General features: G+C 39.2%; 1 protein-coding gene and 1 non-coding gene across 4 annotated transcripts; both read right to left on the bottom strand.

The window, feature by feature from the left end:
- Positions 1–1,960: 1,960 nt before the first annotated feature.
- Positions 1,961–11,302, bottom strand: SSBP1 (single stranded DNA binding protein 1). Of its 3 annotated transcripts, none has more exons than XM_060108108.1 (7): positions 11,231–11,302; positions 10,494–10,560; positions 8,440–8,500; positions 7,636–7,776; positions 7,342–7,429; positions 5,363–5,451; positions 1,961–2,120 (listed from the first exon to the last, which is right to left on the bottom strand). In XM_060108108.1, exons 2-7 carry the CDS (start codon positions 10,515–10,517, stop codon positions 2,077–2,079), a joined length of 447 nt encoding a protein of 148 aa, XP_059964091.1. In that variant the 5' UTR covers positions 10,518–10,560; positions 11,231–11,302; the 3' UTR covers positions 1,961–2,076. The 3 variants fall into 3 exon arrangements, with proteins under 3 accessions (XP_059964091.1, XP_059964093.1, XP_059964094.1); XM_060108110.1 differs by having other exon boundaries at positions 11,172–11,240; XM_060108111.1 differs by lacking the exon at positions 11,231–11,302 and adding an exon at positions 11,013–11,149.
- Positions 11,303–14,635: 3,333 nt separating this feature from the next.
- Positions 14,636–14,739, bottom strand: LOC132496543 (U6 spliceosomal RNA). Its single transcript, XR_009533443.1, has one exon. It is a non-coding gene; the product is annotated as a U6 spliceosomal RNA (small nuclear RNA).
- Between the last annotated feature and the right edge of the window lie 833 nt (positions 14,740–15,572).

Below are 15,572 nucleotides of genomic sequence, written 5' to 3'. Positions count from 1 at the left end.
TTCCATGTATCATACTCATCTTTCTACCTAACCCTGAATCCCAAAATAAAAGTCACAGGGCAGTTTTCTGCAGGTACATCCCCTGACACTGTAAGAACATGAAAAAAGGAAATGCAGGACACAAAACTTGGACTAGAAGACCCCTACGGTCTGTTACTGCTATCAGATTCCACAGGTCTACTCTGAGACTAGGCTGGGAACAGTAGAAAGTTTCTCAGGAGACGGGGCTGCCTGCGGGGGGAGGGCAGACTTTATGCTCCTACAGCCTGCGTGGTTGTGGCCCCCGGGTCTGCAGTATCACACGCACGCTGAGGCCTCCGCACTGAACACCTGACTCTGAAAGCCCTGCTGCCCAGCCTCAGAGCCTCTCAAGCAGTCTCCAGTGGGAGTCTGCAGAAGAGCCCCTCGGCTCACAGGGATCCTGGAGGACACACTCTTCTTCTGCCCTTGCACCCTGGACGCTGAATCGCTTGGGGTTGGTAATTAAGCAGTTTGGTTCAACATGTCACTTTCCCAAAGCACAGATTCATCACTCAGTTTAAACAGGAATACTAATCCGCATTAACTTCTCACAACTTTGAAGGGGCATAAAAGTACCTTTGCTGAGGAAAAAAATTAAAAGTTGCCCAAAAGACAAATTTTATCTACTTTACAATTTTGCCTAAGGAATGTGGCATAAAGGAGTGAGGACTACATCACCAGACAGTTTTAATGTGGGAACTCAAGAGAGCAGACTTAATATGCTGACTAATGGTCCCAGCTACAGGAAAAAAAGAAAAAGATGGTTGAAAAAAAATAATTAAAATTTAAAAATAAAGAAAGATAGCTGATATGAGGAAACAGTAATTAATTTTCTACTGTTCCTGGGCGAAAGAAAGCATAAAGCTAAGGAACTCCATTTTTCCTTAACCAAACTGTGAGTAAAAAATGCTGCTGATGTGTGCAGAAAATACCTTAAAACAAAAAGTCAAGGGTCCATAAAATAATGTGTGAATTCTGAACCTGTTAAAGTCCAGCGGGGTCTAAGCTACAGTTAGCACCACACTCTCTCAGGCAGTGGGGAGAGGACATGTTAAAGTAAAAGATGCATTAAAAAACTGAGTTTGTTTTATGTAATCTTTACTAGTAAATTACTAGTACTCTGTCAGAATCTTATAATAAAGGTAACTGTGCATACACAATTGTACACAGTATGTACATCAGAGACCATGTAGAAAAATAAGAGGAAAATGTCATACCTGGGGCGCTAACCTAGAGAGGCAGGGACTACCCTGAGAGCTCTGTATGAGACTAAAAGGACAGAGAATGGGGTTTAGAAAGATAGAAAATAGTGAAACCAGAGCCTATGTCATCACCTGGAGATGGACTAATCATCCCTAGTTATACTTTAGGTTTTTACTGCTAGTAAATTCTGTTTCACAAATGCTACTAGTGAAATTGTCCAAAAACATAAGACGTGAATAATGTAGGTTCATCTTGAAGCTATTTAGATTAGAGATTAACCACTGTTCAGCAAGCCCCTACAATTTAGGCTAAAGCTTAATATCCCATTGGGATCATTCATGTGTCAACATTTATTGCCTATTCTGTGCCAAGCAATGGTTAAGACGCAGGTACATAAAGAAGATACAGTTCTTGCCTTCTAGTCTATAAACCAAACAGATAAGGAAATCAGTATTTACAACCATGGGATAAACGTATGACGTACAGCAATGCTCAATAAACACTGAGTGGCTAAATCAATACTATAATAGAAGTGTGCACAGAAAAGGGGGGGGGCCTTCCGAAAGGACAGTTATCCCTCTGCCATAACACGGATGAACCTAACAGTTCACTATTTTGTATACTTATACACAGAAACCATCTCTTAAAGAATAAACAACTAGTGAATACCATAACATACAGGAACTACCAAGGTTCATGACACAAAAAGGGGAAGGAGGACAGCAGTCAGGGAAAATATTATCACTCATTTTACATAGAGTATTTTAATTCTTGTCCTCAGAAACTATAAAGACTTATCAAGATTTGGAAACGAGACTGTACCAAACAATGGCCAAAGAAGAATCGTCCATTCTATGCCTTGTCTTTCGTCTGGTCACTCAGAAATATAATGTTATCTGTAAAGAAGCCAAAGCATAAATGTTATTTTCAGAACGCTTTCTCCATCTCGTTTAATCATTCCCCTCTACCACATACATATTTTAGTGCTATTCACTGAAAAGACTTTAGACAAATTCTCAAAATATTATGTTCTTGCTATATTGCTTGCTATGTCCTTGAGAGGTATATACTATAGTTATAATGGAGCTAAAAGCTGGGCTTCAAGCGTTTATGGACAACTCAGACCTTGTGAGAAAAGGTGGGATATTTCTCATCTTCCCTGAAGATAGCTAAGGTCTTCTCAGTAATAACTTTCTACAAAAGAGCTAGTCACAAATTCTGATGCTTGCAGTGCTCAGACAGATGCCATTAAACCAGGGAGCACATCCTCACAGAGAAAAGGATCCCGGCATCACAGTCCACAGGCTGGAGGGATGGAGGAAGGACAGGGTTCAACAAACGGCTCCATCGCACAGACAGACTTATTTATGTTTTTTAAGTCTGAACACTTATATAGAACACATTTTATTTTTAAATTTTAAAACAGAATGAGTTTTATATATTCACTCTTGAGAAAATTTTTACTAATCAGTATTTCAGAGAGAACATTTTTATCCAAAAACATCAGACATTGCTCTTAAAATATTGTGTAGAAAGAGTTAGTTTAGGACAAGCAAAGGAAAAGAAGTAGTATCTCCCGTATAACACCGAAAGATCTACATTCTTAAAACTTCAGAATTATTCAAAATGGTTGTTATATAGTAATTGAGTATTTGTTGATGACTAGTCTTCTAAAACTAGAATGTTTTGGAACAGAATGGTTACTATTTTAGAAGAGATTATCAGAATTGACATCACTGTGTAAAAAAGACAAGCGTGCCACCTGCTGGTGGTTATTTTTAAGCTACATTGATCCAAAGGGGAAAAAAAATATGGCCTATAAAACAGATAAGCCAAATTAAAACTCTATTCCCTTCCATTCTAATGTCACTAAAGACCTGTTCAATTTTACTATTAGCCATAAACCTATGTCAACTGCTTAATCATTCATGCTAGTGAATACTGGTGACAAGGAAAAAAAAAAAGGCAGGTAATTTGAAATGCTTCTATTTGGCCTGGTTTATAACAATTCGCACAATCCAAAATTTGCCCTCACAACAGGTTTACAGTGGAATATGAAAGTGTTAAATGCTTCATTAATACATGATCAATAGATTTTAAACTGTCAATTATTTTATTAGAAAGCTTGGTCTTCCACTGCTGAAATCACAGGGGTAGTTCTATACCATATACAGGTCTAGAAAAAACTTTTTGAATAGGTAGATATGTCTGGAGGTTTGACCCAAGGAGGAACAGGGCAGGGAGGAAGTAATTTACTGTCAAAACACTCAAGAATTATGAAAGCAAACCGGTCAGAAAAAGACCTCATCTAAGTTATCAAGGTCAGTATACTTTCAAAGAAACCAGTAAGAAAATATACGATTATTATTTACAACAAATTATAATTTATCCATATGGCACAGTAGTTAAGACAAATTCTGGAGCAACTGAAAAGAGAAAGATAAGAGGAAAATCTGTCAATTAGGAGACTTAAGTTGTCAGACTTTTTGCCTCCAGAATTGTGAGAAAATTCATTTCTGTTGTTTAAAAAAAGAAAATAAGAGACACTTAAGATACATATAAACCATGTAATATGATGTATGGACTGGTATTTATGAAGCAGTCAAAGAAATTTCAATATTATGACATCTGGTAAAAAAAATTTAACAATAATTTCTTAATATTAGGTGTGATAATAGCACTATAGTTATGTTTTAAAAAGGAATCTGTATCTTTCAGAGATACCTACTGAAATATTTACGGATGATATAATGTCTGAGATTCCCTCAGAATAATCCAGGTGGGAGAAAAGGGGGCTGGGGCATAGATGAAATAATATTGGCCATCTATTGATAATTGTTAAAGCTGCATTATGGAAGTTTTCGTTTCTTACTATTCTCTCTCCTTTTGTGTATGTTTGACACTTTCCATAATAAAAAAATTAATTTTTAAATGATATCTAATTTGGGCATACCTCAGAAGTTCATAAATATTGAGATACTACTATAATAAACGTTCTTTTATTCCCATCTACTTATTTATCAAAACAAGGTTTCTCAGTTTTTATATCGATAAAAAACAAGAGAACAGAATGAATACTTAACTATTTTAGCAATTTATCCAAAAGGCAAAAAATGCATCATCTATCATTAAGATACATTTTCAATAAAATTTTAGTTTGTATAAATATATACTAAAGTTGTTTTGGTCAATTATGTTCTAAAAACAACTGTAATGATAACCCAATTCAAGGAGAAACCTAACATATAGAGCTCTACTGTTGCAGAATATTTTTTAATATTTTTAAATTTCTATTTATGCATGTACTTTTGTTACAGCTAATTCAATGAATGACAAAAGAGTCTTGACTATACAATATACTAAGGTGCACTTCTGAGAAGAAATTGAAATTGAAAAACAAGTTCAGAGAAAGGGGAATAATGTAAAATTTCCAAATGTTGAGGAGTTTGTATCTTTTTTAATGATGATGGATATCAAATTACTATAATATTTAGATCCATTAATACCTTTAAGAGTAACATAATTTTATATTAAAAAAATTTAATGTCAACTTAAACATGTCCAAAGGGGTATATTATTTTCAAAATTCTTGTAGAATTTTCAGAAAAGTTTGAAAACTCTGCTCTAGAGGATATCTTCTTAACCTCCCGAAGCTTCATGTGTCCATCTTTTCTATGTTGTTTTGTATTTTGTTTAATGAGAACAAAAGGAATTTAAAACAAAATCATCATGTTAAGTGCCAAACAGGTTCTGAACAAATCTGCACAAATGTCTAATGCCACTCACTTTAGTATAACTGTCTCGACACATGCTTTTTCCTGTTTAGGCCATGTCCTTCAAAGACACTAAAGGTTTCCTAAGTCCAAATAATAAGTACTGGCATAGACAGTTCAACTGATAAGTTACTTGTGAACGAAAACTGTGAGTACAGAGATAATTTTCTAAAGGAAGAGATAAATGTAGAAACCTGGAGCAAGCCCACAAACCTCACTTGGAATTCTCCTGGTGAAGTGCCTTACAATCTCATTGGCATCAGTACTAACAGCCTCAGGTAAAGTTACAACATAGCCAAGCTTTCAAAAAAGGAAAGGAGAAAAAAAAAAAAAAAAAAGAATAGCTATTATCACAAGAGCCTTACCAGCTATAATTGTTGTTGCTTGTCGTCTCACATTATTTTTATCCATATATTCACCATAGTCTACTTTCCCTTCCACATAAATTCGAGACCTGATATAAATAAAATTTACAGTTTTTAGTCTGGAGATTCTAATGTACTTTACAGGAGAGAGTCAGGTCAGAGAGGGTAAGTATACATTAAGGATGAAACAGATAATCATACAGAACCTCATTTTTGCTACCACTTCTCAAAATTCAGAACTAAGAGTACTAAAACAGAGAGTTCCCTTGTGGCCTAGTGGATTCCTAAGGAATGCTAGCTCTAGGATTTCAGGCTTTCACTGCCAGGGCCCAGGTTCAATCCCTGGTCAGGGAACTGAGATCCCACAAGCCACGTGGTGCAGCCAAAAAGAAAAAGTAGTGAAAACAGAATGTGCACAGACTTGACACACTTAGGAAAAAGGACAATGTTTTCATCCTTGAGCTAACTGTGGTCCTTATGGAAGTTTAAAAAAAAAAAAAAAAAGCTGTTCAAAATTTTAAGCCAAAATTAAAAAAAAAAAAAGCAACCTTAAGACCATGAAGAGCAACCTAGTGGCATCCTTTAAATCTCTATGGTTAATTTCCAATGTGTTATTTTCTGTCACTGCTGATTTTGGATTCTCTAACAGATTTGCTGATTTTTTCATTTATTTTTTAGTTAGTTCCTTTCTATATTAAGGTTCATACACTTACTCTCAAAAAACTTAGATTATTAAAATGCAAAATTTTCAGTTTTAGTATTTCACTCAGAGTTAATTACTAAGACTATACTGCACTCTCTAGAAGGCTGAACTAGAAGACAACTGTAACTCTGATTTCAAAGAGTAGAAAATGGCCATAATGACACCAATTTTCAGTCTAACACCACCAAAAATGTACAATACAGAAAATAGACAAGACTGGTAAAATGACTGGGTGCCAAAGGGAACAGTCACACAGATTCATCGATCAGTAGGTGAAACTGCATATAGACATTTTCCTTGAAATTTCCTGTGTTTATATGTGTATATATGCACATATCATACATACATGACAATGGAGGTACATATAAAGAAAAGGTATGCACTTATTTTAAAAAAATAGAAATTTTAGTTACTGCTGAAATTATTTTACATGAAATGTTTTATTTCTATAAAACAAGTACATTTCTAAACATACTATGACTACAACTGCTGTTAAACACATCCTTTTGTCCTTCTGTGGGTTTGGAAAAGATACTTTTTATACATAATCAATCCAAGCATTCCAAAAGGGAACTACTAAGCTTACATAAAATTATCAAATATGAAATAACTGCTGTGAATATTACCATAATACCTGTGTCAGGCTTCCGACATTCCAGACCCTCTGTTAGGCCATCGTGTGATGCCAAGAGGCAAGACACCTGCCTTCAGGATCCCTGGCCGTGGAGGCACTTGCTCACATGGTACTCGGTACCCTGTGCCTTCTCTCTTACCTCATCAGCTCCACTTAAGTACACATCCTCTTTGCCCTAAATTATAAGTTCTTAAAAGGCTAAACCATGTTAAAACCTTTAAATTAGTCACATATGGCAATGCGTTATGTTTATAGCATTAAGCATTGCATGAATACCTCTTGGGTTAACACAGAGTAATTAGTGGTACTACATAAATAAAGGAGCTACGCAGTCCATGAGAACACGTTACCAGTTTCTTAAACCAGCGGTCCCCAACCTTTCTGGCACCAGGAACCGGTTTCGTGGAGACAATTTTTCCCTGGACGGGGGTGGAGGGAGTGGAGGGGGTGGGCGGGTGGCTTGGGTGGCAAAGTGGGCCATAGGCAGGGGCAGCTGAAGCTTCGCTGCTCGCCCACCGCTCACCTCCCGCTGTGCAGCCCGGGGCCTAACAGGCTGTGGACCGGGACCGGTCCGTCGCCCGGAGGTTGGGGACCCCTGTTTTAAACCATTCAATCTGTAAGATCCTTCTTTCCTCAACTTACCCCTTTTTCACATACTGATATGCCACATCTCTCAGGCCTGGTCGGAATACTGAAATTCTGTGCCACGTTGTCTTTTGACTGACATCACCTAAATCACAAGAATAGGGAATGTGGTTACAAATGCAAGACAAGTGCCAAAGGACGACGTGTCCCAGCAAAACCAATGCCACAATTTCTAAAAGAGCAGAACAGAATTAGAGAAGGTCCTTTCTAAAAGTATCTAATTAGATAATTCACAATAAATAATGTCTACTTACTGCTGATAAAATTAAGAGCCCGGGCTTTTGTACTCACCCATTTGGTGTGTTTCATTTTCCCCTGATCGCCACATCTCATTTGTTGCTAGAGAAAATATTGTGACTGGGTTTTTTCCTTCTACCTGTCTCATGACAGGGTCCTGACCTACTCGACCAAGTAACTGCACACGATTCAGAGCTGAAAGGCAATGTGTAGATAAAACGAGACTGAGAAAAATGTCCAGGGAGGAACAGCTACAAACAGTACTCCAACTTCAGTCTTGGCATTAAGCAAAACCCAAGTTCTAGAAGGTTTGAAAATAAGTTGAAGGGGCAAATAGACAGAGGTTGGGAGGGAAAAAGAGGATTGGCAAGAAAGGAGAAAATATTCAGAGGAAGTAGCCCCACAAAACAAATGTTAAGCTCTTTATCTAAATTCTTCTTTTAAATACCTAAAAAAACTTCTTTAAACTGTCTGTAGAGTAAAAAGAACAAATCTGAATATCTTCATAAATACAAGGGACTATTTCTGTGAAACAACAGCTTTCACAAACATTCACTACTTCAGCCAAATAACACATACCCTTGGAAGACTTAGATAACCAAATAGGACTCAAGGAAATTCTCTGGCAGGAAAGTGACAAGAGTGAGTAAAAACTGACTGGTAAAGGAAGAAGGGCCCAGTTTACAGGAGCCCTGCAGCCTGGTGGGGCAAGGCCAAGATCTGAGAGGCAAATATGAGTCAAGAGCGTGATGACTAACAGATTATAACCCAACGAACACACCTCTTGTGCAACACTGAGAATATTAGCATACTGCTATAAATAACACACTTTAAACTTGGAAATCAGCTACTACTTACATCTTTCGAGAACCAAACTGCCAGCTATTTCAGACTCATGTCTTACAAACTGATGAAGGACCTAAAGTGGAACAAATGAGTAAAACAGCTTTAATCCGGGGGGAAAGGCAAATACAAACAGAAGACCCGTTCACACGTGGTCACCATCTAGTCAGTAGCTCCTATGGCATACATCCACACAAGACGAGGTGTGCCCAGCACACAGAGCCAGAAGGACCACGCAAACACTTCAGGGCAGCCTACTGCAGAAGCCCACAGGTACACAGGAGGTGTTACCCAGTATACCCAAGAGAGCTCATCTACAGTCCTCTCCCGCTTCTTTTGGGGCAATCTTCCTGATTACGGTGCCTCTGTGTTTGCACACAAAAGGTAAATACATACATGTTGGAAAAACTCATGCTTTCGACAGACCAAAGAAAAAAGTCTAAGGTAAACAAACATGATTCTTTGATAAAGTGCAAAGATATGCCTGCCCAAATGGGTCTGTCAGACAAAGGGAATCACTGCCATGTAACAGCAGCACTCAATGATAACGACAGCTATCATTACTGAGTACCCGCTAACTGCTTTACCTCATCAATTATTCCTCAGACTAAATCTATAAACTATGTAAAATTACCACCACTTTATCGATGAGAAAAATGAAGTTCAAAGAGACAGAGTAACTTGCCCAAAATCCTACAGGAAGCAAGTGGCAAGTCACGCCGAGATCCCAGGGCCGTCTGACCCCAAGGCTGCTGCTTTTCCCCCTGCCCTCTGCGGCCTCTTCAAGGACCTTCTGTGTAAGGGCTACTGCCCAGATATGAGGACACATCACTGGGAGCATCACTGGGTTCAGAGAGCTAAGCATTACACCAGAGAAACATGGGTCAAGTGGTGGCACTGTTAATAAGCGACCAATTAAAACAATACCCACTCCGGGGGTGGTACTTCTGGCCATGGAATCCTAGCGCTATGTTTGGGAGCAGAGAGTGAGTAAGAAAATAAAAATGTGAGTTACAACCTATTAAAGATCAAACTGCTAACTGCTACCTGGGTCATGATTCCAGAAAGGTGCTAATCTGAGGGCTCAGATGAGCCAGAGATCCTAAGTTTCACGGGAACAACAGTTTGCCTCATTGGGGGCACACAAAAATCAAGACCTACTGGAGGAGCAGAAATGGGGAAAGAATTAAGTTAACTGGGATACTTTTTAAAATTAAACATTTAACTCTTTTATACACAGCTTTAAAGATATCGTAATATTGTAAAATCGTGTATTAAGACAGGAATAACTCTTCCATGCTTCACATTTCAACACATGAAAAAGTATACGTTTCAAAAGTACGTATAAGTTAGTACGGATCCAAGAATATAGGGCCAACTCTACAGCAGAGTGGGGGAAATGTGAACAGGTTTCACGGAGGAATTGCTTCTTCCTTATCTTCACAAGATGAGTGAGAGAGGTGTTCTAAGGGAAAATCTATAGCACTTCGTGCCCAGATGAGCTTAAGCGAGCAAAAAGGGGTCTAGGCTGGCTCAAGGCTGGCGAGGCTGACTGAGGAGATCAGGGGAGGAGTCTGACTGGGTGACATGGGAAGCAATCCTGGACCTGGAAAACGTGTGGTGATGCTGAGACTTCCCCTGCTCTCCTCAGCACAAGGAAGCAGGGCGGGGTGGGGAGGCAGGCTGACAACACATGAGGCACATGGTCAGAAAAGGAACCACCTGTCTTATTAAAAAAAAAAAAAAAAAAAAAAGCTGGAACAACGGTTCTCATAGTCTGCAGATCAACAACGACCTTCAATGCTCTCTAACTGATCTACGTGCAAGTAGCACATGTTTTTAAAAGTAATTATTCCCATTATACATGTGAACACACTAGAAAAGTTTCGTTTTGCTTTAGTGAACATTATTTACCCAAGTAAAATCTGTCCCCAGCCCTCATGTCAGATAAGTACACCAAGGTGTGTGGGCTCAAAGGACTTTTGCTTCTGCAGGCAAAAGCCTAAAGAAAATTTGATCACTATGGCTTACAGGAACACATCCCAACACTAATATGAAGAAGTGATTACCTGCACTACAGGTCTTCGAAACATGGCTTCTATTTCCTTTTCTTACAATCTAACCTTTAACCTTTTCCTGAAGAAAAAAGAGATCAATTAAGTCCAACAGCAAGAACATGAATTCACTGAGTCCTAAGTGCCTAACTGCATCCTCGACTTTTACGCAACCCACCTTTCGACCGTATCGCATCAACAGCCCTACACAGGGGACGGGAAGGACTCCCTCCTGCTCCCAGAAAGCCCCTCTCGCACCTTCATGCCTCTTATCCCCCTTAACTTCCTCTTCCTCCAACTCACACCAAAAAATCCTGATTCTATCCCCATTTCCGTTCCACTGTCTTCTCAAATTTTATTAAAATGCAAGTTCCCTTCGGGCAGGGACTTCTGTCGGACTTTTTCACTGTTACACCCAATACCCCTAAAACAGTTCCTAAGACATAGTAAGGGCTCAATAAATATTAAAATGTTAGCACGGGGCTTCAATCTGAAACGTGTGGCCATAAAAACTACCGCCTCCAGCCCCGTCACCAAAGACCAAGGAGATCCCTGGGCTTCGCCGCCTCACAGCCGAGATGTGCGGCCGCCCCTTCTCCAAGATGACGCTCCCAACCAACAACGTAAAGGAACTGAGAGGGGCGACGAAACCACGGAGTCTTCTGCGCGAGGGAGGAGACAAGGTCCACACACCGACACAGTACCGCCTCCAGGACCCACGAAGAGCCTTCCGCCCTTTCTCCCTCCCTCACCTGACGCTCAGGTTCCGACAGCTTCCAGGCAGGAACTCATTTCCGGTTGCTGCTGGGACGCAAGACTCGCGAGAAGAAGGAGAAAACGGAAATCCCTCTGCGTGCGTCGTAGAAATGAGGCCGGCCGGCGCCGCGGGAAACACGCCCCCTTAACGCGGTAGTTCCGAGAGCTTCCTTCTGGGCGGGAGCGAATGAGTCAACGCCGCCAAGTGGTTCAGTTAACCTATTTGCAATCTTCTAGCGAAATGAAATTACTATTTGAAGAGGTTCCCGGCCCGGCCCGGGGCTCGGCAAGGTGGACGTAACAAAGGATAGCTGTGCCTCTGGAAAAAACTAGAAAGGTTCAGGCCTCCAAAAGCAAGAAGAAAAAAACAAAACAACAACAACAAAAACAAACAAAAAACGGAAAAAGTAGTAGAGAAAGAGCCGAAAGCGCAAAATTTAAGGGTCACCAAAAAAATGGGAATCAAAATAAGTAGTAATGCAATGTTTTCAAAAGTCAGAATTAAGGCAAAAAATTCATGAATAAAATATGAAAATTTTTATTAAATACAGTATTTGAGCCAGATAGGATCCTAAGGCACCAGGAAAAACGTTTTTATGTATTTTAAAAAAAACTTTCCAAGAACATTAAAGTACTTGAAGAAATATTGAACATCTGAAAATTAGGTGTATTAAAACTAACAACGTTGCTTTAAGTTTAAATATTTTGCTTTTATCAAAAAGATAATTTTACCTTCTTGGCTTTAATGGAAGTAAACTGATTGATAGTATTTTCAAAATCTACTTCTTCGCTTACTTTATTTCCAATTGCAAGAGTTGCTGTGCCTGATCATGTTTCCTGAGGAAGTGGCATTAACTTCAGCTTACTGATCTTGCCTTTATTTAGAATTCTGATATTTTGTTCATTGTGGATTTTTCTTTAATTTTAATATCTTAAAAATATTGCATTAAAGTAGCATTAATCTTGAATGCTGGGTTTCTTGGCCCCACTTAAATTTTGTCTCATTCCCCCTAATCCTGGCTTTGGTAAGGAAGAGGGGAATGGAGGCCCATAGACTGCAGAATACAGGCCAGAGGGAGCCTCCCCAGGCCTGTCCATCACCTGGTCCTGGCACTGTCCAGCTTCTAGAAAAGGTACCCTCCACATCGTTCTAATAAGCAAATCTCCTCCTCAGAACCCTACTTAAAACCTTTCAATGGCCCATTCTTGCCCTAAAAGGAAAAAACACGAACTACTTCATGTGATTTCCAACACATACCCTAACCCACTCTTAAGAGTAGGATTTACTAGTTGGTATATTTCTTGACGCTTACCTCTGTTTTACTTCCACCTTCAAGATGTTTAGTCCTGGAAACATACCATGTTATGCTGCCTTCAGGCCCTGCACAGGCATTAATCATCCCACACTCCACTGTGTTACTACTGTAACATACCCTCTGATGATTTCCTATTTAAAAATCCTATTTCCACTTGAGCTGTGGAGTCAAGTGAAAAACCAAATTCACCCTTTCCTTCAAAGCCAGTTTCCCCCTTCTAAGTTCCTTGTTTGTTTTAATAGTACCAAGATTCTCCCAGACTTGAACTTTGGAATCATCTTTGACACTTCTCACAGATCACCTACATCTGTTCATCCATATCCAATCACTTGGCCCTAAAAGTTCTGTCTTCACTAGCCCACAGATCTCTCCCTCTTTCTTTCTGTTCACAAACACTTTGGGGTAAGGAGTGTGGAAAGGTTTGTTTAAAAAAAAGAAAAGCAGGGCTTCCCTGGTGGCGCAGTGGTTGAGAGTCCGCCTGCCTATGCAGGGGACACAGGTTCGTGCCCCAGTCCGGGAAGATCCCACATGCCGCAGAGCGGCTAGGCCCGTGAGCCATGGCCACTGAGCCTGTGCGTCCAGAGCCTGTGCTCCGCAACGGGAGAGGCCACAACAGTGAGAGGCCCGTGTACCGGAAAAAAAAAAAAAAAAAAAGCAGAAAGCACCATGCAAATTGAAAATAGACACATCTCTGGCAAACTTTTATAACCTTATGAATAACATCTCAGTGGAGAATCTGGGCTAATCTGAATTCTCTCTCAGACAGGAGTTACCAATACACCTTCTCCTTAGACTGTTGGCTGGAGAAAGTTGCAAGTGCTGTTTTCTTTGACAAAGAAAAACATATTAAGATGTATAATGTCATGGAAGAACAGAGTTAAAACATTTTCTTCTGTCATCAAATAGATCCTCCTTCACAATATGACAAATACTTCAGTGTTGCTTTACTCTGTCTTCAGCATCAGAAATGTCCTTTCCACATACTTCCAAAATTCTCTACTCAAATCGTCTTTCCTTCGTTCTCCCAGTTCACTCTCTTTACACACTCAGTCTATCTTGTATTAGAATTTAAATGCCCATGAAGGTGCCTCCTCTTCCCCATTGATTGTGAGCTCTTAGAGAATAAGGACCTTGTTGTGAATATCCAGTTGGCAATTATGCTTTAAACAAGAACAGGCCACAGGCCAGAACAGAGAAACAGAACCTAGAAGGATACTTAAATAGGCCTGAAATTAGAAAATTGAAAAAAAAAGAATCTAGAAGAGTAGCTGAAATGTATTTTTTAATTAAACATACCACTTTTACAAGAATCTACAATTTGCATTTTGGTGAGGAATTCCTGAAACCTCTTCATAGTGTGCATATACCTGCATACACTCTAACATAATCATAAACTTTCTGTAGTTCATCTATGGGCCCAGAAAGTACCTTCCCAATGCCGAGAAGTGGTGAAAGCATCGTGGCTCTAATCAGTTACAATTACCCCTGGCAACAGTGGAATAATTCAGGGCTTTCATCCTTTACAAATCTAGCTGAGAAAGAGACATGTCTATTATATGTGCCCAAGTCCACAAAGTTATCTTTGGCCTTGCCTTTCTTTTTTCCTTATGATAACAGATCAATTTTAATTCTAGCACCTGCAGCTATACAAGGGTGTGCATTATAAACTTCATGGAACTGTTGTACACATTCAATAAAGTGACAACTATGCAATACCACTTAGTATCTCAAAATCAGGAACATACACTGGAATTGTTTAAACACAATCCACAGAATTAAAAACAAAATCAGAAGTCATCCCTAGTTATACTGTCAATTAAAAGTTTTATCACTTACTACTTGATATAACAGTCAATATCTAGTAGGGGATATCGGAAATGATTTCAGATTCTCATCCTGTTGTACTCTGTTGGGAAGGTTTCTTGAGTAGCTATGTGACTGGCCAAAGGTGGGTACAACTAGGACCAGAACAGCATGTAAGGTTCTACCAGTTTCTGTACTTTTTTCCTTTGTCAGTGAAAAGTGAACAGTAAGAATTACTCATCTTTACATATACACAAGGTATGCTGTGAAAGCATATTTGCTAAAAATATGGAACGCTTCACAAATTTGCGTGTCATCCTGGCGCAGGGGCCATGCTAATCTCTGTACCGCTCCAATTTTAGTATATGTGCTGCCAAAGCGAGCACTGGCCTTGCCTTTTTTCTCCCCTAAATTAAAAAAAGTCTCAGCTATGGGCATCAAGTGGTAGAGACCAGGGTTGGCAATGCTTTCTCACAGATAGGAAGCTTTGGACAATTTCAGTGCTGTAGAAGAAGATTTTTTAGGTATTTTAATCAAGTTTTCACTTTGCTTTTAAATCAGTTTTTCCTCAAGCCTCATAACTATTGGAAAATTACAGCACTTATTACTTAAACTGATTACTGTCATGTTTTACATTGATTCAAAAGCAATTTTAGCAATACTCCATAGTTACTATGGCTATTTTTTTGTTAAAATGTTTTTTGAATTTTATTTTATTTATTTTTTATAAGCAGGTTCTTATTAGTTATCCATTTTATACACATCAGTGTATACATATCAATCCCAATCTCCTAATTCATCCCACCACCACCACCATCCCCACCATTTTCCCCCTTTGGTGTCCATGTTTGTTCTCTACACCTCTGTCTATTTCTGCCCTGCAAACCAGTTCATCTGTACCATTTTTCTAGGTTCCACATATATGCGTTAATATACGATATTTGTTTTTCTCTTTCTGACTTACTTCACTCTGTATGACAGTCTCTAGATCCATCTACGTCCCTGCAAATGACCCAATTTCGTTCCTTTTTGTGGCTGAGTAATATTCCATTGTATATATGTACCACATCTTCTTTATCTATTCATCTGTCGATGGGCATCTAGGTTGCTTCCATGACCTGGCTATTGTAAATAGTGCTGCAATGAACATTGGGGTGCATGTGTCTTTTTGAAATATGCTTTTTTCTGGGTATATGCCCAGTAATGGGATTGCAGGATC

Source organism: Mesoplodon densirostris, chromosome 9, assembly GCF_025265405.1.
Source record: "Mesoplodon densirostris isolate mMesDen1 chromosome 9, mMesDen1 primary haplotype, whole genome shotgun sequence".
Lineage (NCBI taxonomy): Eukaryota > Metazoa > Chordata > Mammalia > Artiodactyla > Ziphiidae > Mesoplodon > Mesoplodon densirostris.
This window is presented reverse-complemented; position numbering and strand designations above follow the sequence as displayed.